This window comes from Corella eumyota, chromosome 3 (assembly GCF_963082875.1).
Source record: "Corella eumyota chromosome 3, kaCorEumy4.1, whole genome shotgun sequence".
Classification (NCBI taxonomy): domain Eukaryota; kingdom Metazoa; phylum Chordata; class Ascidiacea; order Phlebobranchia; family Corellidae; genus Corella; species Corella eumyota.
The window spans coordinates 18,748,229-18,773,479 of record NC_137492.1 but is presented as its reverse complement, the minus strand read 5'-3'; the positions used below and the strand labels follow the sequence as shown (position 1 = coordinate 18,773,479).

At 31.6% G+C, this 25,251-nt stretch overlaps 2 protein-coding genes across 2 annotated transcripts; one reads left to right on the top strand and one right to left on the bottom strand.

Moving 5' to 3' along the window:
- Nucleotides 1–1,325: 1,325 nt before the first annotated feature.
- LOC145744818 (uncharacterized) lies at nt 1,326–8,423 on the top strand. The gene is made up of 3 exons (XM_082562768.1): nt 1,326–1,518; nt 1,604–2,307; nt 5,692–8,423. Exons 1-3 carry the CDS (start codon nt 1,365–1,367, stop codon nt 7,576–7,578), a joined length of 2,745 nt encoding a protein of 914 aa, XP_082418894.1. The 5' UTR covers nt 1,326–1,364; the 3' UTR covers nt 7,579–8,423.
- A 4,553-nt stretch (nt 8,424–12,976) lies between these two features.
- On the bottom strand, nt 12,977–21,068 carry LOC145746006 (transient receptor potential cation channel subfamily A member 1-like). The gene is made up of 22 exons (XM_082564183.1): nt 20,857–21,068; nt 20,658–20,787; nt 20,404–20,571; nt 19,966–20,145; nt 19,404–19,605; nt 19,107–19,311; nt 18,609–18,795; nt 18,414–18,524; nt 18,004–18,239; nt 17,792–17,906; nt 17,341–17,554; nt 17,051–17,166; nt 16,527–16,670; nt 16,206–16,379; nt 15,469–15,689; nt 15,105–15,219; nt 14,800–14,934; nt 14,544–14,744; nt 14,050–14,244; nt 13,468–13,536; nt 13,210–13,389; nt 12,977–13,057 (listed from the first exon to the last, which is right to left on the bottom strand). The coding sequence occupies exons 1-22, from the start codon at nt 21,066–21,068 to the stop codon at nt 12,977–12,979; spliced, it is 3,591 nt and encodes a 1,196-aa protein (XP_082420309.1).
- Nucleotides 21,069–25,251: the final 4,183 nt, after the last annotated feature.

Sequence of the window (25,251 nt, the reverse complement as noted above, 5' to 3'; positions counted from 1 at the left end):
ACACAAAGAGATCGTTTCGTCGATCCTGGGTCGCTATTACCGCGACTCCTCAGATGTTGTTTTGTGACGTCATAAGCGGAAGAAGCCGATTTTTAGCATATTAGCGACATATTACAATACGGCCAAGTCATAGTTAACCCACCACGATAAGTGCCAACCTATTCTTATTTTCACTGAATAGAAATTCACTGATTTATGGAAAACGAATTTTTAACGTTTTAGGTCACGTGCACGATCTCGAACTTCGGTCGAAAGTCACGTGACCTGATTCGTTCAACAATTTTTTATTTGACCAGATTTGTAATTTTCAAAAAAAATTATTTTTGACAACATCTCGAATTAATATTAATCAATGACAAAAACACTGTTAAAAAAATGACAAATTTTTACATATTTTACTCTAACCATTTATAGTCATTATCTCAATCGATATTTAAGCGTTTAAGGGACCTCTAAGCGTGATATTCCCAGTCCACCTTAATATACTAAAGCAAAAGGTTCGCAGATCGTCAGGTAGGCGAAATAATAACAAGAATTTGATTTGAAGGACCACTCCACTTCGAAATTTTATTCTACAACGAAGCGAGGCAACATTAATTTTATACAGAGCTACTGTGAGCTTGTGATTTCAGAGCCTTTAGAGAACAGGTATATTGTTAAAACAGAGTGAATAACAACATATTAGTTGTCGATAATATCGCGATTATTAGGGGATAGAAATAACATTAGCGCAAAAATTCAGCATTTTTTTGTTTAAATTTTTAATAAAAGAAAAAGTACTATTTTAAACCTTTTTTTATTTTTATTAAACATATAAAACTTGTCTATTTTTTTGCTTATTTTGTGTTTTTTAATTTAATTATATTTAAATTTAAATATATTAAAAAAAAATTTTTTGTAAAATTTGTCAAAAAATAAAAAAAAAATTTTTTTTCGATGTCGGTCTGTCAGCCGTTGGGTTCTCATTTTTATCCATTATTTACCGAAAGTATTTTCTATTGTGATGTAACAATGACGACGACAACCTTCGTGTGTCGCTACCCGATCCAGGAATCACAAAAAAAAATTCGCTTTCCATAAAATTCGTGATTCAATTCGGGTCGTAGTTTTGCGCACAAAAGGTTTTTATTTAAATTTAATAAGCGATGAAATTTTGAAATAAAAATCAGAAATGTTTTAAATATTAAATTATGTGTTGGATGAGAATTATTTGTTATATTTAAATTTTAATTTTTTTCAGGATATTTTTTAATTTAATTTTAAACAAAATTATGGATTCGCCATCAATCCGCAATGTTCCTCTACATTTAGGGGGTGGATCAGGGTCCACGGCCCCAAACAAGGGTCTTCTTCAGGCCGTAATAATGGACAACGACGTAGAGTTTAAATGTGCGCCCCACATGACGGAGTTAGTAGGGGTAAAAAGTAACCCAGACTCGCAGATCTATAACCAATATAAAAGGGGTGATAACGCTATAAACGAAAGAACTTTATTAGATGATTCTTCACTGGATATAGGTAATTAACAAACTTGTTAAGTTAAGCCTTTTTTAAAATGATAAAATGGCGTCTGGTGAGCTTTATTAAAATGTTGTCTCTTTAGGTCTTCTGCCGCGGTATAGTTTTGAAGGTTATAGTGTGGCGTCAAATAACGGAACATTACAGGATATGGACACGGTAAAAATGCCCCAAACCATTGGTCACATCTCCCCGACAAACAGCAGCGGGCATACTGGCGCTGAAAACCTATCAAACATCGAAATAAGCAACCAATCTTCACCGCAGAATCGGGACAAGTTTTCCAACGTGCCCAGTATTTCAATGTCGAGAAGTTGGAATGATTCGTACCCGACTCAGCCTTCAGCTTTTACCGGTGTTACGTACCAGACTTTTACAAACCCATATGTAACTAACCAGATCTCAAATACATTGCAACCTTTTGTTTCAAGTTTACCCTACTCGTTTTCCCCGTATGATTACACAAAAACTAGAAGTTCGCCAATCAACCAATTCCTAAGTCTTGGTAGTTCGTCGAACCCGGTACCGTATAGCTCCCAGACTTTTGCTCCGGTTAATTTTGACCAGGGTAGAGATAACGGAGTAAAACTTGAGAACAACCAAGCGCCGGCCACGTACGAGGAGTTGGAAAACCGGAATGCGGCATTGCCCGGAATCTCGCTTCCGCCTTTAATTTTATCTCAAAGCGCGGAGTTGAAGGATGAAGTACAAGACGGAAAAAGCGGAAAGAAACAAGATTTTCAAGAATTGGAGACGGAGCCAAAGCAAATGGATCCACAATCACTACAGGTAAATACAAAAGTTAATCTGAATATTATTCATTTGATTTAAAGCGTAATGCTGCACTTTAATAAAGTGAATTGACCAGTTTCTAAACACTCTAAACACCAAAACACACTTTTCTTTACATATCTTATATAAATAACAGGTCCCAATGTACAATAAAGATCATAAAATTAAATTAAAATTGATACAACACCTCTATATGTTTTCATAAGTAAAAAAACAACAGAAATTGTTTTGTTGCTGAGCTACAAGCGACGTGTTTGCATAGCAAGCAACGCAGGGCGTAAAAAACTAAAGGTTTTGCCAAAACAGATCCTTTTTGTTTCGAACTTTAAACCCAAATGCAAACTATTCGAACAGGATAGCAAGAAAGACGAGTTAAGTTAACTAAAGAAGGATCAAAATTACTTGGTTGCCGTCGTGCGGCCGAGAAAAAATTCGTCAAAACATTTCCAGTCGAGCGAAACGGTCTGCCCCAGTCTATGATCTTACGGCGATTATTCATTAAAACTATTGCTAGGTCCCCGGTAGTAAGCGGGGGACAGCTCATAGGCTATGAGCCGGTCAGACGAGTAGATATTTTCAAATGGAATTGTTCATCCGTCGTCACATAAGTTAAAGCAGTATTATAACAAAGTTGAAAATTTATTGAGTATCTTAGATAGATTGGCAGAATGATAAGTCAGACTTAAGTATTTGGGATTAACGCAAACTTAGTTTCACATTCAGGCAGTTTTTAAATAGTTAAATTTTCTACAGTGCTCCTATTTGTCTAAGCAGTAGAATTTAATAGAGTACATAAAACTTGAGTTTAATACTTATATTATTTTTCGTGTTTTTAAAATAATCCGTTTCGTATGTTCTAAAAATTAAAAATGGCCGACTATAAATATTTTCCAATATTTATAACCGAAACCTTTCCGTTGTGTCTATGTAATATTTAACGGCATTGGCGACATCTTTTAAAATTGGAAATAATATTTTTAATGATTTTTAAAAAATAAAGTTTTTTTTTACAATGTCAAGGTCGCCATTTTTATTTTTGCGCAAAAAAGTTAAAGTTAAAATAAGTGCTTAGGATTAAAAACTACTTTAACAGTTTTAAAACCAAATACGCCAACTGTATAAACCGCAGGTAAAAAAGAATATTTAATTAAATTTTATTATTTATTTTCAGAATTAAACATAAAGCGAAATTACTAAAATATAATTAAAAAAAATTAAAAATTTTTTTTTTTAAATTTTAAAAATTTTAAATAAAAAAAGAACTAGTTTCAGTACATAGAAAAAATTTTAAAAACTAAATCCCTTATTTAATAATTACATTAATGCCGCTAACGTATGTTTTAGAATTAAGATTTCAAAATTAAGGTATTTTGATTAAAAAAGAAGTTAAAATCTATCTAAAAGTTATAGCGATTTAATGCTATATTGGATTTAAAATGTTAACCTATTTTCACGAGGTAAGTAAATGAAATATTTATTTTATTTATTATTTAATTAAAGTACTTTTATTTTGAAAGTTATTTAGTATTTTGGTTAACTCGTTCTATAAATGTCACGTTTTATGAAAGAATATTTACTTTCAGTTTAACTAGATAGTTATAGTAAATAAGACATCGCCGTTTATATCAAAACATAATATTAAAACAGTCTACAAATTTTAATTTACCAAGCATCGACGTTAAGAAATCAAAATTATTTAACGTATTAACATCAAAAAAACAAAAGGTAACAACGACATTCAAACGGTCTTCACAATTTTAAATCAAATTTAAGTTGAAGCTACAAAGAATAAAAAACAACCTTTTTAAACAATTAAAAAATAAATGTTTAAACAACAAAATTGGCTAAAATTTTAAAAGTTGTGTAATTGGTTTATTAAAAACTGTAACCCCTATTACTTTAACCAATAAGGCAAAATTTAAATCAATTCTTAAATTCGTATCTCGTGTCTATCTAGTAGTAGGTAAGGATTACCCAGTCACGCGCTATAAACGTTCATTTATCTTTGAAATAAAAACCCCAACGCCCGTAAACAAATAAATCGAACATATTTGCAGAACGGATCAGCGAGGTTGTCTGTGATGATAACAACAAGATAATTGTGGTTTACGTTTGCTTAAAGAATGGTCAGATAGTGATCTAATGTTTGCAAAGGATTCGTACACTTTATTGTATTGTCAAACACAGTTAATTGATTCGCGTGCGGTCTGTATATTTAAAAAGAAAAGCAAACCAAAATTTGATACTATACAATTTTCTTACAATTTTTAAATTACAGATATTCTACAATTTTTAACAGTTTTTTAACAATTTTTTCTACAGTTTTTATACCACAAACATTTAAATCAAAACTTCTCTATTATTTTAAAACATAGTCTAAACAATCACCAAAGTTTGACTAATTTATATAATATTTTACATTTACAAACTTTTTAAATAAAACAAAATATTAAAAAACAACTACAATTTATATATTTTGAAAATAAAAAACAAAAATTAAAGTTTCACATTATAAAATTAATCGAAAAACAATAATTCAACAACTGAGTACAATTTCTATAACCACATTAGACTAATATTTACTAGATGGATAGTTAATCCTATGTAAAATTAACCTGTGTGTAATCGAATTACAATATAATAATGCCTTAAGCTTGCATTGACGAAAACAAAGCCTTTGAAATCAATATGAAATCTAACTAGAATTAAAGAACCTAAAACTCGGTATTAAGGTTCAATAGTTAAGTACAAAAAATATTTTAACCACATTTAGAAAAAAAATTGTAACGTCCGCATTTACAGAAAATTTGTTGAGTAAGAGTTTTAATTTTTTTTTAAATATTATGATCACCCAAAAATTTTATTAATTTTTTATCTTTATAGTATAAGGTTAAAGTAATTTTTCTATAGAATATGTTATTGTATGTATTTATAGTTTTAAATTTATTTTTACATTTTTAAATTAGATTAAAACAAAAAACCTATCAAAAAACAAAAAATCAACAAATATTTATTCTTATTAAAATTATCCAAACTAATCTTTTTATACAAATTCCTTAATAATTATTATAAATATTAGATAATAAATCAAAAACGAAATTAGTTAGACCACCTAAGACTTATTGAAATGAACTTCCCCGATCGAATTTCACGGTTCAGAATGTTTTTGTGTTTTGCTAAAAAATAATTTGGAAAATATTTTGCAAATATTTTTTGTCCTACTTAATTGTAATAATTGATTATAATTTTATTTTTAAATCAACTGAATTGTAATTTCCTAGAACATAGGTCGTTTTTTTTTGTTTTTTTTGTGTGTTTTTTTTTATTTTATTTTATTTTTTTAATTTTTAATATTTTTTAATTTTTTATTTTGTATGTTAGGTTCAAGGTGTTCACCAACATAACTCCCGGATCCATCCCGGTTCCTCTCACCACCCTAGGCGCACCCAGAACGCGCCGGGATCCGACGCAATGGGTTACCATGGTTACCATAACTCCCATTTTGCTAACCATCCGAATTTCGACCGAACCAGGAACCCGGAAAACCATTTTTCGAGTAATTCCCACCAACCACACGTGACGTCATCATTTTCGTCGCCTGGTATTGCGCACGTGACGTCACTTTCTGATAATCGTAACGTCACAAACCCTTCTTGTGACGTACGACCAGCCCCATCTAGTACTACTAGCTCCCCAGGTCACCCAAACGTAGTTTACCCAGACCACCAACAACCCCACAACACAAATGAAAGAGGGAGTTACCCTATGTATAACGACCCTCCAGTAACTCGGCCACGTCATGAAGGTGACGTCAGCAGTCACGCCCCAATAAATTCAGCCAAGCTCGAATTAGACTGCAGCGATATGTTGGGAGATGAGAACGACATGAACGTCTCCGTGTCGAAAATGAGCGATTGCAGCGGCGATGACGTAGACTTGGGTGATTCACAGTGCGACGATGACGTCATGAATGATACTTGTGACGACACGCAGCTCGAGAAAGAAAACGTGGACGACAATCCAAATAAATCTTCGGATCCTGACGTGATAACAACAACTAGTTCGGGCAGAAGACGAAAACGACCAATACAACGGGGGAAGCCCCCATACAGCTACATCGCGCTGATATCCATGGCGATCGCAAGTTCACCAGAGCGCAAGTTGACCTTGGGTCATATTTACAAGTTCATCATGGAGCGATTTCCTTTCTACAGAGAACAGAACAAAAAATGGCAAAACTCGATCCGGCACAACCTGACCTTGAACGACTGCTTTATTAAGCTCCCGCGCGAGCCCGGAAAACCCGGAAAGGGAAATTACTGGACTTTAGATCCGGCAGCGGAAGATATGTTTGACAACGGATCATTTTTAAGGCGGAGAAAGCGGTTTAAACGATCCGAATCCGAGAAGGCGTTGTTAAATTCGTACATGCAAGACCAGAGTGCGTTCACGCCAACTAATATGATAAAAGCTTATGGGCAACAGCATCCATCATCTAACGCCTACTATGGTCAGCCTACAGTAATGACTGGCAATTATTTACCACCATTAATGCACCCCGTCGGAGCTGGACCACCTTCACATCAAATGCTCGGTCATTATCCGGGCCCTATATCACATTCACCGTCAGTAGGTAACCCGAGAATGTTTAGTATTGAAAATATTATTGGGCATACAAACAGGCCTGGTGAGGGTAGTGACTTGCATAATAGTTTGTACCTTGAACACTCTGTTCCGACTGATGGGATTCATTCTAATCTACACGAGGGGTCGATTGCATCGGAACGCCACGCACCGATAGCTCAAGGTAACGGCCACATGCACGAAAATCATCACGCGAGTCAGGGTCTTGGTTCGCCGGGCGGTTACTCGTCAATGACAGTTCCAGGAGCTCGAGGTATGGCCAGTACCACTACCCCGGCATCGCCATCAGCCGCGGCGGTCTCACCTTACTCATTTCACGGCGCATCGCCGAGATCGCTCTCGATGAACGTTCAGGCCTATTCTTGCCCGACATCGAGTAGCCCGTACTCGATCGGCGGGAACCAAAGGCTTTCAGGTCTGCAGATTAAGTCAGGTTACCCGGGGGCGTTTGCTAACCCCTTGCACCACTACAATGACGTCACAAACAGTGGGATAAGCGGGCTATCCAGTGACTTCACCACATTACAAACCCCCGCCCAAATCAACGGCATTTCAGCCAATCCTTATATTAGGTCACCAGCTGGTGGGTATGGCGGATTTGAACGGTACATTCCGACTATTTAGAAACTTTAAAGTTTATTATGTAATGTACAATGCCTAGTATACCATTACTAGACATAAATGCATTTTTTGGTAATTTAAGATTTGCATACAATTGTTTAAAAATTGGAAACTTCAAAATAGCCAACATTTAAGTTTCAGTGTTTTTAAGTTTTGACACCAAATTTTTTTTTTTTTTTATTATTTTTGACGACGTTGCGCGTACTACTTAATTGTTGTTTTATTGTTTAAACGAATATTTTGAAATTAAGTCTGTTGTTATCTGAAAATAGTAAGACGATGTTATGTTGTTTACATGAATTCGCCTTTTCACTGTTTACTAGTCAGCCATTTTGATTTTTTGTTAAATTTTTTAAAGACTTTTTTAAACGATTTTTAGACTTCATGAAATATCGTTCTACTTTAAAATTTTCTTGAAATTTAACAGACTAATGTTGTGTTATTATTGTGAAAATTTTAAGACGTGGTTTCAAAGGCTTTTAACATGGTACACTCAACCGATACATGTATATACATAAAGCAATTCCATCTTAAACGAAAACTATAAACACACGACTCTACCTCATACCAAAATTTATGTATTTTTATAAACAATATCTTTAAAACAAATACCATAATTCGGCTGTTTTTTTATTTATCTAAAAATGAAAAAATTATACTCTTGAAATATTTTTATGTTTTTAAATTTAATTTTTGACAATTCTTCAACGAAGAACATAATGTTTTTGTTATGATCTTAATATTTTAGTTTTATAATATTTTATTTATGAAACTTCTCATATGGCCTATGTTGTTGTTCATTTTCGTTTTTACCGCGCAATTTTTAAAACAAAAGACAATAAACTAGTTCTAGAGAGAAAAAAGGTCAATCTTTTTTACATCAAAAAAAGGAATTTAACTAAAATTTAATTTATTTTAATTAATCACTAAAAATAAGAGGTGTATATATGAATTACAATCCAATATTCAATTTAAAAAAAGCATTTCGAATCAAGTAAAATATTATTCAAAATTCAGCAAACAATAAAGCAGTATACCTGAATAGGTTAAAAATATTAAATCACAATTTCCTTTAAAGATAACATTTACAAAGATTATGCTAAACTAGCATTTGCGAAACAAAGCACTTTACACAGCAGATTGCCATTTTCGAAATCTCGCTAAAAAGAACAAATCCGTAAATGTCTCGGATTATCTAATAACAGGGCGAAGGCGTGAAGTTCCCTCGTAAATTGCTACCTTATTGTATGCACTTCGTTGCCTTTAACACTATATACTCTTGTTCAAATTGGAATTTGAAAATTATGAATCATTTTTTAATGTTGTTTGAAATATAGGAATCAAAATTTGGTCGTATGGAAAATCGTATTAAAAATATAAAGTTTATTTATTACCCTAAAATGTCTCTAAAAATATGAAAAACATTGTTTTAATATCAAACACTAATCCGCATCAGAACAGTTGGTTTTTAAATAAAAAAAATAAAAAATTTAATTTTACAAGCAAGTTTTTTTTTAATTAACTCAAAAAAATGTAATCTATATTTTAACAATAAAATTTAATTCTAATAACAGAGGAAAACATTTTTTTTTTAAATCCCAAATCAACCAAAAATATCAACCTGAAAAACCTTTAACAAAAGCATTCAAAGATTTTAGCTAAAAATATGAAAGCACTTTTTAGGTTTCCAGACGCGCGGTGTTTCTGTGTGATCATTGCCCCATGTGTGGGGTAAAAGGGTAAAAAATAGGGGACGTTAATCAACACATCAACGATTCTTATCAGCGGTTCTTATTGCATGTCTTTTAGGCGCGTTTTGAGCGATAAAAATGTTCTCGTTTTTGACTGGAAGAAACTTTAAAAAACCTTGTAAAAAGATGTCCAAAAAATAACTTTTAGTAATTTTAAAAAACATTTTTGTGTAGTTTGTAGGGTGTAAAATAAATTTATTTGTAAAAGTTTTAAATCATTTATTTTCTACTTAAAAATTATTCGAAATTAGTGAAAAAAATTCAAGTCCCATCAATCAATTTCCAACTTACAGCGAGGTCATCACAAGCAGATAAAAACAAATGGATTAAACCCAAACGGTTAAAGAGAGACCAAGTGATAAAAATACCGGCACAGAAGCAACGACAACAAAACCAACCAATTCTTTTCCGCCTCACACCGCTCTAGAGTGCATTCAAACTTCATTTGTTGGTTTAAACCAGCTCGACTCGAAGCTTCCTTAAAAAGGCTACAAAACTCTATGCACTTATACCCATACCTAACGTCATTTATTGAATTAATTCTGTGTATCAGCGTACTGGTTAAATCAACAGCTAGGCCTGGCAGTAATCACAATTAGGTTCTCAATTGGGTTATTAGCAGATATGACGCGACAGTTGGGTGGACCGGTATTTTGCGACGAGTATTTTCTGTATATTTTGTAACAACTTGATATAGGGACCAAGTATTATAAAGCGACGCAATGCCAATGATGTAATCTGTTAAATGTTGTTGTTTAAATTTAAAACAAAATATTTTTGAATTTATTTCTGATTACCTCGGCATTTATTTTTAATTAAAAATAACCATTATTTTGATATGTTTATTTCATGTTTTTTTTACATTTTTTTAGATAATTCTGCAATTGATGTTACAGCAAAAAAAACAATAAACAATTATTAAGATTTGCTTAAAATAAATTGTAAAACAAGATTTAAGCAATTACATTTTTGAAATAAAATAAAAGTTAAATTATTTTCCAAAATTTTTTAACAACTCATTATCAAAACATGAATTCCTTAAAAAATTTAAAACTTTTTTCCATCAAAATCTACATCACCTGGTTTAAAACTACATTATTTACGGACCAGCGAATTTATTTAAACAATGAAGTTACGTTGTTATGTTTAGTAATAGATTTTCGACATTAGCACGTGTTTAAGAAGATTTAATGTGGTGTCTAATGTAGGCTTAGTAAAGACGAGGAAATTAATTTTAAAATTTATTAACAAAATGGCGCGGAATTTAAATATTACAAAATAAAATGCGTATTAAATAGGAATTCGCTAAGATAGACAAATAAGTGATATTATTACAAACTCTTATACAAAATAAATTTTAAAAATTGCCAAATTAATTTTTTTTTTAGTTTTTTTCAAATTTAAAAAAAGTGCAAAACAAAATCAAGTTCTTTTGCTTTGTTAAGTTTTATCTTTGGATAATCAAATATGTTTAAAAGATTATAATCTTTCACATAAGTTTAAGTTGAAACAAAATATAAATTTAAATTAAATCTGAGCCTATAAAGTTAATCCGTCAAGAAGTTATATTTCATTTTTTTTAACAATGTTCTTAACACAAAGTTAACAATCAAAAATGTCTAAAAATTCGCTAACATAATTAATATTAATTTTAAAAGTAAATAAATGAAAAAAATCAGCAAAAACTGTATAATATAATGTAAAAAACATATTTATTCCATTAAAATAAAACTGTATTGTTAAATTCGACTTCAAGTTATTTATTTATTTATAATATAAACAATCCTTAATTCAGGTAAAAAATAAACAAACTAAAAACGTAAAACAATTAAAATAATTAGTACCAACAAATATAAATATAATTGTATAAACTAAATCTTAAACTAAAAACTCACTTGTTTAAGCAATTAATTTAACAAACCAATTCAACTTATAGATATGTAACTAAAGTAACTTTAGAAAACTCAAAAGTAAAACACAATTTTTAAACCCAAAAGAATAAAAAAATAAACATAATACAAAAAACAAAATACCAATAAAAATATATAAATCTAAATATACTGCTACAAATATACATGACCCTATTCTATACATCATTTTTAAAATCCAACCAAATTTATATATATATATATATACTAAACATAAATTGAAATAGAATAATGTGTAAAGCCATTACTATTTTAAAAAAATTACATTAATACAAGTATTTTTATCCGGAAAATTGATAAATATATCAACAAATTTCACCATGATATAAATAAAACATTTAATAAAATCAAAAATTCCATTAATCATAATAACGCAAGCAATATTTTAAACTTTATTTCTATAAGACTTAATATTTAATATTTACATATATAATATTTAAGATTTATAAAAAAGTTATTTTATTTTCTTTAAACCTGACAGCTTTTCGTCAATCAACGCCATTTTAAAGCCTCGTTATGCTACCTGGCTCTAATGAACTGTCTTTGAATAAAAGGTCGACTTACAGAAGTTCAATGTTACATCCTAAAACGGAAATCAACAAAGTTTTTTTCACAAAGGCCGAATAGTTTTGGTAATTTAGACTTTGCGTTGTTTTTAGTTTTATTGAATTTCACATAGCGTTACTAAAGCCGTATTCTATTTAACATTATTGGGTATATATAGTTCAGCTATGAGGTGTATTCCATTCATGCTATATTATAACTTTTAAAATGCTGTCAAATTGTAGCAAATGATTTATGATATTTGAATTAATAATAAAGTTAAAGTCTTATAGCAAAAAGTAGCAAGGTATTGTGAATTACGGTCTAAGATAATCTTAAGTAAATTTTTTTAACGCTTTTACCAAAAACTGTGCAAAAACACAGCTACCAAATTGTTTTAAAAATAACCCTTTACTCCCAACTAGCGGCCTGAATTGTTAGAGTCACCCAGCCAAAAATATTAAATACCTTATATAATTTTGTTACATCTAATATTAAATAGTGACGCCAATAGTCTAATAAATTTTAAAAATAAAAACAAGCAACTACCTTTTCTTTCATCAGGTTTCAAATTGTTGTTACACCAGTTCTTTTACAGTTTCTTTGTTTAATTTTAAGATATTTTGCTTCAAAAATATCTATAATTTTAATGTAAACCCATTAAGATACTGCCATGATATTGTTATTAAAAAAATTATTTAAAAACTTAGGGTACCTTTCTAAACGATCTTTATTTATTAAAATGTAACTGATTTGAATGTAAAATTTCTTATACTATTCTTAATAGTAACAAAGTCTTGAGTTATACTGTTGCGTTTTCTTTAACACAGCACCTGGTAAAAGCGGCGTTTTCTTTAAATTACGCCGCGGCGTTTTTTGAAAAAAAAACACACAAAAACAACGCGTAGGCAATCTCAAGCATTAACTAAAGTTCGCAGAAACACGTGTTTTAGTAAGCCTTTGTTAACATATAGGCTTAAACTGTATATGCACAATAAACATGCCTACTAACTTGGCGAGGATTTTAACATTTGCAATAATTTTCAAAACTAAATTTGTACACAACGTACTTTTATCATATACACCTAAAACAGGCTATGTATTTAATATAAAAGTCCATTTATTATTTTATTTACTTTATATTTATAATAACGACTAAAACATAAAAAATAATTGGTTTTAAGTTCTTAGTTGAGTTTTAATTCCGTGTAACATTTGTTTTATTCTTTCCAGTTCCATGCTCAACTTTTCTGTTTCAGTCTATAAAAACAATTATTTAATTTACATGCAATAAATTAGAAATTATAAGAATTGGGTTAATTTTTTAGGTAAATAAATGCCTATATATAACCTAAATAGTAAAAAGTATTCTTAGTTTATTGTTATATTTCAACGTTATGATATTCTCTTACTTTTAGAGGGTTTAATGTCCTCTGAATATATTTTAGGCTCATGCTCTCCTCCTCAAAAAACCATCGTAGTAGAAAATTCCGGTTAGCATATTTATTTGGAAACACTGACCTCTTCCGCGCCATCCAGCGACGACGTATAAAAAATGGAGCGACATATTCAGTGTCCAACATTCCGTTAACCTAAATTTTAAAAAAATTATAAAAAGTTTGCTTCAATTAAGTTTTGTAAATATATTTTGAGCTGACTAATGTTTAAACCTGTAAAGCAAGGCGCTGTAAACCAGCTTGGTCCTGGACTGAAGCAATATCATCGACAGCTAAACCGACCTTAACAAAAAAATATAAAAAGGTAAACTATTATTTATTATAGACACTTATTAATCACCCGCCCTATATTTAAATTGTCTTAATATGGTCGTAGCTAATATATGACCCGCGAGCTTCGTTATGTATACATATTAATAATACTTGGCCAGCAGCGTGGTGTAGTGGTAAGAACACTTGCTACACCACACATGAGGTCGTGAGTTCAATCACCACTGCTCTCATGATGTAGTGCCCTTAAGTAAGGCAATATAAACGGTATGAACTCCTGCTAAGCTAGCACTTAATCAGCAGTATAATTATCGGGCAATTTTATAATCTATAATATCCCAAACTGCTACAGGCAACTCGAGACTGGGTCGGAGTAACTGATGTTACTCTATGTTTAGGTCGCGCATTCAACTTTCCCACATCGAGGATAAAGATATATACAAAAATAGCACCATTTAAAAAGCACAGTTACCTATATTGCAATACAACTTAAGCACCAAGTTAGTTTTTAATGCAACTACTTACCAATAAATTTGTTAAAAGTAAACTCATCACCACGACAAAAATAACAAAAATACAAAAACTGGCGTCTAAGTATTGCACACCGTCGTGGTAATCAGTGCTAGTGTAATGGGATAGAAATATTGTCGCATAATCCATCTCACCAATCATCATAACAAATGTTTTAATACAAGCAGTTATAGGTGAGTAAAAAGCATACTAAAATGATCGTAAAAAAATAAAAATATGATTTAATTTTAAATATTTTTAATAAGAAAATAAGATTATATAAATATAGAGCTTATTTATTTAAAATGTTTTTATATTTATTTGTCCTCGTTGTAGAAAGGTCGACTTTGCGATCTAAACATAGAGTAACATTAGTTACCTTGACCCAGTCTCGAATTGACTTTGGCAGTTTGGGATATTGTTGAATATAATTGCTTGATAATCAAGCAGCTTATTAACTTTTGGCTTCTAAATTTATGAATTTAAATTAAACTTTAAATAATACTTACTTGGTTGGAAAGTAAAACGTAGAAACTAAACGAAAAACCAAACAAAAACATGAGGAACACAACCGAAAATTTGATGAACGATTTTCCAACAGTCGCCACCATAAAAACATAAATACCCAACCATAGAGTGCGACGTACATACAACAGTAAATTAATCCAAGATATTAATATAGCAAAAGCACCAATTTCCCATTGCCATTTCTGTAAAAAAAAACATTAAAAAAAAGTTGCCTTTTTAAAACTAAAGTTGTCTTACCTGTCTAATCCCTGTATCTGCCCCAAGTTTATCAGCATTTATAACAACCAATATGGCCAAAATATAAAGAGATATTTCCATGTATTTAGAAAGGTGTAAAAAATATTTCACCTTGAGATGAAGAATTTGCAAAACCTTAAAGAAAAAAAGATATAGAAATCCTACATTAAAAACTACCTAAAAGCAAACAATCTAGCTTTTAAAATACCCTAACCTATTTTTTTATGTGCTATCTCAAAAAATTTAAAATGTAAAGAGTAAGTAAGGCTATACCTCTTTAAAGAGTTGAATAGCTTAGGCTATACCTCTTTAAAGAGTTGAATTGAGGAAAAGGCAATAATAAGAGCAATCGTCACATATCGAAAATCTGAGCCCTCTTGACATTCAGAACCCCAAGCATCTTGTGAGTCCTCGTTAATTCTGTAACAAAAAAAGTCCAAAAAAACAAATTATTATTGATTAGTTACCATTCATTTAACATTGCTTTTAAATAAGGTTTGGCACATTGCCTCATAAGGTTGATTTACTAACTTTATTTTGGTTACTTGAAGACTGCTAAAAAGACATTTTAAGACCTAGTTCAGTTATAATAACATACATCTTGTAAAAAGCAATATTACTTATCTATCAAAAAAATAAAGTTGTGTTTTTCAAGTTAATAGTACTTACAATATACAGGGCGCTCCATCATCTATTTGTATCTGCGTCCCAGTTAAGTTAACAGCAAATCTTGGTGGCGTTGTTGTCATGTAAATGTTAAATACTCCCATAAATATTAAATAACTTGTCAGATTTAGAAAGTAGAGTAAATGGCCATACTTTCTCCACTTATGATTAAGTAAACTGATGACCGTCGGGTGTCGCAAGAGACGTTCACGTTTTGTTTCAACCTAAAAAAAACAAAACACTTGTCCGGTAGTGTGTCGAACCGGTCATGGCGTCGGACTACGAGCCGAAAGGTTTCGGGTTCGAGCCGCACCAATGCCACACTATTCGCCCTTGAGCCCGGCGTTTACGGATAGCTTAAAACACGTCATAACAGCACACCCTTCCCAATAAAAAATATAAATAAAAAAAAAAAAAAAAAAAACACAGCCGGTCATGGCGTCGAACTACGGGCCGAAAGGTTTTAAATTTGGGTCCCATCAATGCCACACTATTTGCCTTTAATTAAGCCCGATGTTTACAGATAGCTTAAACACGTCACAACAGCCCTTACCTGATAAAAATATCAAAAAAACATATCATCTACAGTGACATGAAAAAAAATTAAAAGTGTCAAAAATTATTAAACTTATAAGTAAAAGTGCATATTAACCCATATTAGGAAATACAAGTAGCAGAAATTGAACCCTTTTAGCGTAAATAAACTTTAAAATTAAAAAATTATAGCTTGATTAACCTACCATGATGTTAAGAACGTGGTTTTTAGCAACTACATGGGTGTCCTTACAATATGCTTGTGCATCAGCTTTCAATACCCCATCATCATTATAAATATTAGTATCAGTGTTACGTAACAATATAAGTTTGTCCTTGTCACGTGATTTAGGCTCAGCAAAGTCTTTGTTGTTTGCATACTGTAAAAAAAAAGTTAGCATAAGAAACTTTATATTACAAAAAATAACTAAAAAATCTTAGGTTGGGGTGGCAAATTGTGAGTTAGTAGCAATTCCATTTAAATGAATTAATAAAAAGTTTTTTTAACCATGTGTATGTTAACATACCAGTTCTTTTTCATTTAGATTGACGGTTGTTGTCTTACTTAGTTTAGTGTAAGAAAGTTGTTCAGAGAAGGAGGTTTCGGTTTCAATTTTACTCCATCTTGGTATTTCAAAAGCGTCGTCCAGAAACTCATAATTAAAAGTTATCTGAGACAGAAATTATAAAGTTTTACGACAATTAAAAACCCAAGATGCATTAAAGTATTACAAAAAAACACTTCCCCACATTTGGCTTCATTACATGACGTCCTGGGTTTGATCCCCACTGCTCTCATGCTGTAGCTTTCTTGAGTAAGGCGCTATAAACGATATGAACTCTTGCTAAGCCGATAAATTATCAGCAGCATGAATATCGGGCAACTATAATTTATAATATTTTAAACCGCTAATGGCAATTCGAGTCTGGGTCAGGGTAACTGATGCTACTCTATGTTTAAGTCGTGAAATCAACCATCCCACATTAAGAATAAATAAAAAAAATATTAATAAGGTTCATTGTATTATAAGATTTTAAGAACAAAGATTGCCTGGTAGTCTTGACTGTCGATTCGTGCTCCATTATAAGACATAAACTTAGTTAAAGCTGCGTCAGCGGCTGAAGGCATTTTTTCAACTAACCTTCTCAGCGGTGTAGATACTACATCTAAAAATACACAAAATTTAAATCTGCTAATTAAACTACGTATTACATTTCACCTATACATCGATAATAGCAACTAAAAGTAAAGAGTGACATAATTAAATGAAGGTAACTTTCAAGGATAGTTGAACTATAAAAAAACTAAGACTTTAAAAAATTGTATTTTAAATGTTTTACTAGAGCTTAGTGGCATTGTTGCGTTTTTCAAAGCCTTCTCCCAATCTTTGTGTTGCAAAATCTCCATGACACAATCCTGATTATCGTTATCTATAGCGACATCTAGCGGGTTTCTTCCGTCGCTGAGTCGGGCAGTCACGTCGGCGTTATGGTTTAACAATAAATTAACCATTTTACCGTTTGCTTCTGCGCAAGCCAAGTGAAGCGGCGTTTCCTTTTATAAAAAATGTAAGTAATTAGATGACTATGCAAAATATAGGCTCAATGTTTAAGTGCGTATAAAATAACATCTTTAATCCTTGAATTAGTTCTATAGGACCCATGGAATAGTATTTATTTAACTAAAAAAATAGAAAATGTACTTAGTTTTATAGAAACAAAAAATAAAGTTATTTGTGAGGTTGTAACATAGATTGTACTTTAAAAATTATTTTAGTTATATAAGTCTTACCCCTTGCCTGTTTCTATTTCGTACTAGATCGGGAGCAGCTTCCAATAAAACTTTAGCTGATTTAATAAAGCCTCCAGTAATGCAATAATCTAATGGAGTCCATGACATTCTGTCTCTAAAAAAACAATAAAATGTTGTATAAAAATAAATTTTTTTAATGAATTTAATACAATAATTAGAAATAAGTTTACAAAAATCGAAAATAAACTTACAGAACAAAAACATCGGCGCCCAGTTCAATCAACTCGGAAATAGTTTTGGTATGACCACGTGAGGCAGCAGCGTGCATTGCTGTTCTCGAATGCTCATCGTGGTCACTCAAGAGTGACTGGTCACATGACACAATGACGCGAACTAAATTCGTGTGTCCCTCCGCAGCAGCAATCAAAAGAGGAGTTTGTTCTTTATCGTTTCGGATGTTTTTATGAGTCGTGAATGCAAGTAATAGCTTAAAATTTAAATTGGGATAAAAATATTACAACTAGAATACTTAACTTTGAGGAAGTAGGTAAAATCGAGGTTAAAATGTGTTTCATTTATACGTAACTGTTTTTAATGTAGGTATTTTTTGACACTTGTTAATTTTAAATAAAAATTAGGTTTTATAGAGACAAATACCAACCATTAAAGCCTCTTGGTTTGCTTTTAACGCAGCAACATGTAAAGCTGTGTCACCAAACCTATCACCTTCATGCAGAAGATCATAAAAATTCGGATGGTGATCAACCAAAACCTAAAAAACAAAATCTTTTGCAAAAAAAAAGAACTTTACAGAGTTAAATAAATTGTTATATGTATAGTTAGTTTTTCCAATTACCTTTATAGCTTCGCTATTTCCACTTAGCACAGCTAACATAAGACAATTCCTTCCATTAACATCAACGTAGTCGCAATTTACTGCTTTGTGTTTAAGAAGAGCAGTTATGATTTCAACGTGACCGTTTCCACATGCCACAAGAAGTGGCGTTAAGTTAAATAAATTTGGAAGATTAGGGTCACATCCCCTTTTGATAATAAAAGTTAATAATGAATATATAAAGGTTTAAAAATAAAATAATAAACTTAACTGGCAGCGTGATGTAGTGGTCAAAACACTTGGTATTACTACATGAGGTCCTTGGTTCGATCCGCACTGCTCTAATGTTGTAACGCCCTTAAGTAACGCGCTATAAACATTATGAACTCCCCTAATTATAATTTATAATATTCCAAACTGTTAAAGGCAACTTAAGACTGGGTCGAGGTAACTGATGTTACTCTATGTTAAGGTCGTTAATTCGACTTTTCCACATCGAGAATAAATAAAAAAACGTACATATCTAGCAAATATTGAACACATTGTGTATGTCCTCTATGTGCAGCAGAACATATTGGAGTAGCTTGAATATTGTTTCTTGAATTTATCATCGCATTGTTTTCAAGCAAGCGTTTTAGGTTCTCAAGATTTCCTGTTTCTGCTGCAATATGCAAGGGGGCATTACCGTCTTTTTGAGCAATATCGATGTAGTTTCCGTAGTTCTCTAATACGTCAACAAAAAAATTAAAAAACTTGATTGTAATAGATAAAATTAAAAAATCGCCCATTCTTTACTTAAGACATCAAATATTGTACCTAACAAGATTAAGTTTTTTGTTTCTTTAGACGAATCCATTTTCGATTTCCAAGTTTTAATTAATAAATCAACCATAGATAGTGAACCGCTTTCAATTGCCACATGAAGAGAATTGTTAAGATCTACATCAACATCTAATAATCTTAACATCAATTCCTCATCATTCTGATTCCCAGCAGCATTAAGAATAATACGAGCTACCTAATAATAAAGTAAATTAAAAAAGAGGTCTTTTTAATATTTTTTACCCTCGATGTGGTAAAGTCGACTTCACGGCCTTTAAAATAGAGTAGGCTAACATTAGTTACTCAGACCCAATCGTAAGTTGCCTTCAGCAGTTTGAGATATTATAGATTATAATTGCTCGATTATTCATCTGCTGATTAAATATTGGCTTAGCAGAAGTTCATACCGTTTTATAGCTCCTTACTTAAGGGCGCAACAGCATGAAAGCAATAGGTAACGAACCCATGACCCAATGTAGTGAAGCCAAGTGTTCTGACCACTACACCACGCTATTCTTTTTTATATTAAATAAAGTAAAAAATGTAACACATTTACCTCGGTGTAGCCTCCATCGCATGCGAAAATAAGTGGCGTTCTTTGCTTCTCCGTTCTGCTGGCAATAATATCACTAAGAATATGTTTTTGTTTCGCATATTGCAGAAGAAGTTTTACTACGTCGCCGTGTCCTTGTCTAACGGCTTCATGTAATGGCGAAAATCCATGGTCATTTTGTGCCTATGAAATTAAATTAATTAATAAATAAATTTCGAATAATTTTGATGAAAAAAAGACTTGTAAAAACCCAGTCTCGAGTTTCCCTTTGCAGTTTAAATTATCGGCTTAGCAGGATTTTATACAGTCTAGGGCGCCATAAAAATATATTACCGTGGGGATCGAACCCTTGGCCATATGTAGTAATAACAAATGTTCCAACCACTACATACGTTGCCGGGTGTTACAAGGCATAAGTTCATATAATAAAAACGTTCTAACCTGAATATCAACAGATTCAACAGCTAACAATAATTTCACAGCTTCGACGTGGTTTTTATAGCAAGCATAATGTAACGCAGTGTTATCAAATTGATCCTTGCTGTTTACGTCTACGTTGTGACTTAACAAAATTCCAATGCAGTTGCTTTTCTGATGCAAGTGTTTGTTCTGAGAGTGAGTAAGTCACTAAATTTCTTTAAAATTCATGGTTGTTAAATTAAGAATGTTAACTGAACAATATTAACCTATCATACCTGTGCCAAAGTTTTTGATTTTTTGAAGAATTTGGTTGAATAATGAATAGGATACTTTCCCTCCTTATCTTTAAGTTTAATATCGGCTCCATGCTTTATTAGTAACTTACAAGCGTCCGCGTATCCAAATCTAGCATAAAAAACATTTATTTCAATATATTCTTAGTTTATTAGGTGATTTTTCTAGTGCTTAGCTTACCTTATAGACAAATGTAACGGTGCTAGGCCTTCGAATTCATCAATTTCGTTGAGTTTAGCTTTTGTTTGATCAGATATGACACTAACTTTAAAATATTCTTCTAAATCATTGAGGTCTCCACGGTAAAGTATTTGGGTTATATTAGTACAATCGTAGCGATGTGAATTACCTATTTTACAACTTGGAATTAACTTAAACGATTTCTTAAACATTTTTACAGCTTTTAGCTTTTACCTTTATAAATGACTTACAGTTATTAAAACTGAATGAATAATACTTACTACTAGTTTGCAATGATACATAATTCATCCTGAATATTGGATTTTAACCGTTGGTTTTAATGTGTCATCGACTCTCCGTATAAAATCAACTATGCTCAGTGCTTTACCATCTGCTTTTATAATAAACGTTAAATTCAGTGTAGAGTCAAAACCTTAAACTAACACCACTGTGGTTAAATATTTGCTTGAGGATAACACTTTAATTGTTCGTCTATTAGCTTATCTTTAAATTAAATAACCCAAAAATAAAACAATCTTGAAAAACTGAAGCATTTAACAAACTATTTTAAGCCAATTTCTTCCAAGGGAGAAGCAATTTAAACCATTAAATTTTAAGTAAAAATACCTGCTCAGTCATAAATTTGTAATGTTATTGCTGTTTATACAAAAACACGTGCTTATTATTAAAATATTGTTTTATTATTATTCATAATACCCTTAAACACGAAACCTGTTATTGTTAACTGTAAGTTATTGAAGCTTTTAAATCTAAGTATTAATTGCCTATACCACTTACAGTTCTTTAAAACTATTACCATAAAAAGTCCAGGCTTTTATTATTAATAACTTGCTGTAATGTTAAAGTATTATTGCAAGCGCTTCTACCAATGAAATGGTTCAATCTAAAAAGGGTCAAAGAAGGCAACAAAAACCGCACAGTAAGTACCAGCCTTAACAGTACGACAGTATTGACATACAACAGGCTACCTAAACTTTATTTTAAAGTCAAAACCTAAATCAGTTACTTAATTGGTATAGATAGTCAACGTAGAAAACAAGTTACAAAACAAAAAGATACGGGCTCTAAAAAATCTGTAATTGCCTTAATTGGTGGAGTGCTGATCGTTGGAATAGTTATATTAATTGCTTATTTTAGTAAGTATATGCATGTTTTTTTCTGTTATGTAATTAGGCAGTTTTATGTTAATATAAATTCGTTAATATTCAAGGTGTTTGTATATCTAAAAATAATGATTTTACCAATTTTTTCAGGTTCCTCATCTAAAGTCTACTCAGCCTGTACTGTGCCTGGAAAAGATCCAATCCTTGTTAATAATTGCAAATGTGAGTCAGTCAATTAACTTTTAACCCAGTCATTCATGTAGTAAAAAGGAAGTAAACTTTAAATTTTTAACATTTTATTATTTTTTTAGCTGAAAAATGTACATTTGATGTAACTTTATGTGAGCTGGATTGTCCATTTGGATATTATAATGAGGACAACTGTCCAGTATCTTGTGAATGTGCAACTGCCGGACAATTTGAAGGAGACATCCAATTTAATGAAGAATCTTTGCCTGTGTTTTTGTCGGTAAAATAAAACATTTAGTAACAAGACAGCAATATAAACTAAGCCTAGATTTTAAGCCTAAGACATTGTTGCCCATTGAATTACCCAAATACAGAAATTAAACTGTTTAAATGGTTTTTATTTAAAGGAATATGGTCTTGTTGAAGAAGGATCAAAACTGAGTATATTTGGAGGGGGGTCTGTTGGAAGATATGATAGTTTGTGGGGGGACAACGTTGTAGATGATCTTTTTTACATGTACTATGAAGCAGACAGTCAGTAAAATTCAGAGTTATTACTAATAGGGGTTTTTAGCAATTAAATTTCTATTAAATCATGCAATAACTTTATTTTTTAGCCACGTTAACTGGGGATGCACAATTTAAGGCTGCAATAAAGGAGTTTGATGACAGGACTTGCATTCGTATTAGACCTAAACCTGCTGAGGATCCTTTATACTATTTAACTATTACAACAAGACAGGACAGAGGCTGTGGGTAAAAAAAATTCATTAAAATATGTATATAGACATAGAGATAAAGACATAAGGGTTGTAATGGCTAAAAAAGGGTTAAATAGGCATGAATTGTAACAGATTAAACATAATTTAGAATTGTTTTTTATGTTATAGATCTGCTGTAGGAAAAGCTATCTGGCGGGTGGAAAGAAAAAAACAGTTTTTAAATTTGGGGCCAGGTAAACTATATGCAGTTTAACTAAGATGTAATTTACTCAATTGTCAATGCATATTTTTATGGCACACTATATTTTTAACCGGCAGCGTGGTGTAGTGGTGAGAACCTTTGCTACACCACCACGAGGTCGTGGGTTCAATCCCCACTGCTCTCATGCTGCAGCACCCTTAAGTAAGGCGCTATAAATGGTATGAACTCCTGCTGAGCCAGCACTTAATCAGCAGCATAATTACTAGGCAAATATAATCTATAATATCTCAAACTGCTGAAGGCAACTCGAGACTGGGTCGGAGTAACAGTTGTTACTCTAAGTTTAAGTCGGGCATTTGACTTTCCCACATCGAGGATAAAGATATATACAAAAAAATATATATATTACCAGTATATTACAAAAATTGTTTAGGTTGTGTTTTTCCGAACATTATTATCCATGAGTTAATGCATGCACTTGGTTTTCTGCATGAACAAGCTAGAAATGACCGAAATGAATTTGTTAGAATTAACAATAATAATATTGAGCCATGTAAGTGTAAACTGTATAAATAGTGGCATATCGCTTATTAGTTTAATTCCCCAAAAAAATGTCTTAAATTTTTAAGTATAAATTTTTAGATATTAGACAATAAAAACACATTAATCTTAAGACTGGGTCAGAGTAACAAAAATTAGATTAACAATAGGCCTTTTTTATATTAAAGAAATTTATAAAAAAAACTTTTTTTAGCAAAAATGCACAATTTCAAGTTTATTGCTACTGAAATTGCATTGGATCTAGGTTCACCATATGATTATGATTCACTTATGCATTACGATACATTTGCATTTTCCTCAAATGGGCAACCAGTTATGACACTTTTAAAAAGAGGTTAGCATATCTAATCTTAACACTGTATTTTTTATAGTGAAATTTGTTTTTTGTTGTTTTAGAGGACCAAACAATAACAAAAGGGAACACATTTTCAGAACAAGATCTCTTTGAGTTGAATCGTTTATATCCTTGCCCCAGTAAAGGTAAAAATACAAAAAAATTGTTTAAATATGTTTTTTATATATTAAATATATATTGTACATCCTAAATTTTAAATGAACTATTGGCTACAGTGTTTTTTTCCAGGCTAAAAAGACTGGTTATATTTCCAAGTTTACAGTTATAGGCAATTGACTTTAGCTTAACAATACTAATATTTAACTTTTTTTTTAGGTGGAAAAGTAGTTCCTTACAGTGTTTCCAAAGAAAATAAGGGGGATATTCGCTACAAGACATTTGTGGATCGTGAGGGGGTGACTAAACATGTGTGGGCCTTCTGGGGGCCCTGGTCAAGCACATGCGAATGTATGGGAGATGAGGTTCCATACCATGTCAGAAGAAGAGTTTGCGCTCAAGTAAAAAAAAAAAATTTGCTGCTTAACTTTATTTAAGATGTTCATTGCATAATTTTTTTAATGTGGGAAGGTCAACTTTACGACCTAAACATAGAGTAAAATCAGTAACCTGACCCAGTCTCAAGTTAACTTTGACAATTTGGGATATTATGGATTTATAATTGCCCAATAATTAAGCTGCTAATTAGGTGTTGGCTCGTTTATAGCACATTACTCAAGGCTTGATAGAACATAATTACAAAAAACATAAATTAACATAACACTTACAGAAACTATTTTTATCTTAACAAGGGTGCAGGAAATTGTGGGGATCCGAGAGCTTATTATGAGAAGAGTGAATGTCAAGGTGAAGTGCCTTGTAGTCAGAGAGAGAGGCAGTGGTCGGATTGGTATCCATGGGGTGCATGCCAGGGTGAATGTGGTGACGGGGAAAGCATAAGATTAAGGTAATAAAATTAAATCAACTCAAAAAAATAAACTGGTGGCAATTTTGCTATAACATCAGACATTAAAGTGACAACTTTAGTATCTAGCATGTTTATACTTAATGTAATCACAGAGGCAGACTCTGTTACGGTCAGGGAGTTGCAGAAGGACAATTATGTGATGGAAATCATATGTCCTCAGAAGTTTGTCAAGTTACTTGTCCAGGTAATTATATCTGGTTTAAAGCCAATCATACCGTATCAATATATTTGTAAGGAGCTAATTAATCAAAAATTATCACCAATAATAATAAAGAAAA

Excerpts from the sequence above, each read along its gene's own strand:
- LOC145744818 (XM_082562768.1), top strand. The coding sequence starts at position 1,365 with ATGGACAACGACGTAGAGTTTAAATGTGCGCCCCACATGACGGAGTTA. Across the intron at positions 1,519-1,603 it reads TGATTCTTCACTGGATATAG|GTCTTCTGCCGCGGTATAGT; the intron begins GTAATTAACAAA and ends TTGTCTCTTTAG. Across the intron at positions 2,308-5,691 it reads TGGATCCACAATCACTACAG|GTTCAAGGTGTTCACCAACA; the intron begins GTAAATACAAAA and ends TTTGTATGTTAG.
- LOC145746006 (XM_082564183.1), bottom strand. The coding sequence starts at position 21,068 with ATGTTTAAGAAATCGTTTAAGTTAATTCCAAGTTGTAAAATAGGTAAT. Across the intron at positions 14,935-15,104 it reads CAATTCAACTCTTTAAAGAG|GTTTTGCAAATTCTTCATCT; the intron begins GTATAGCCTAAG and ends TTTTTCTTTAAG. Across the intron at positions 13,058-13,209 it reads GGACATTAAACCCTCTAAAA|ACTGAAACAGAAAAGTTGAG; the intron begins GTAAGAGAATAT and ends TTGTTTTTATAG.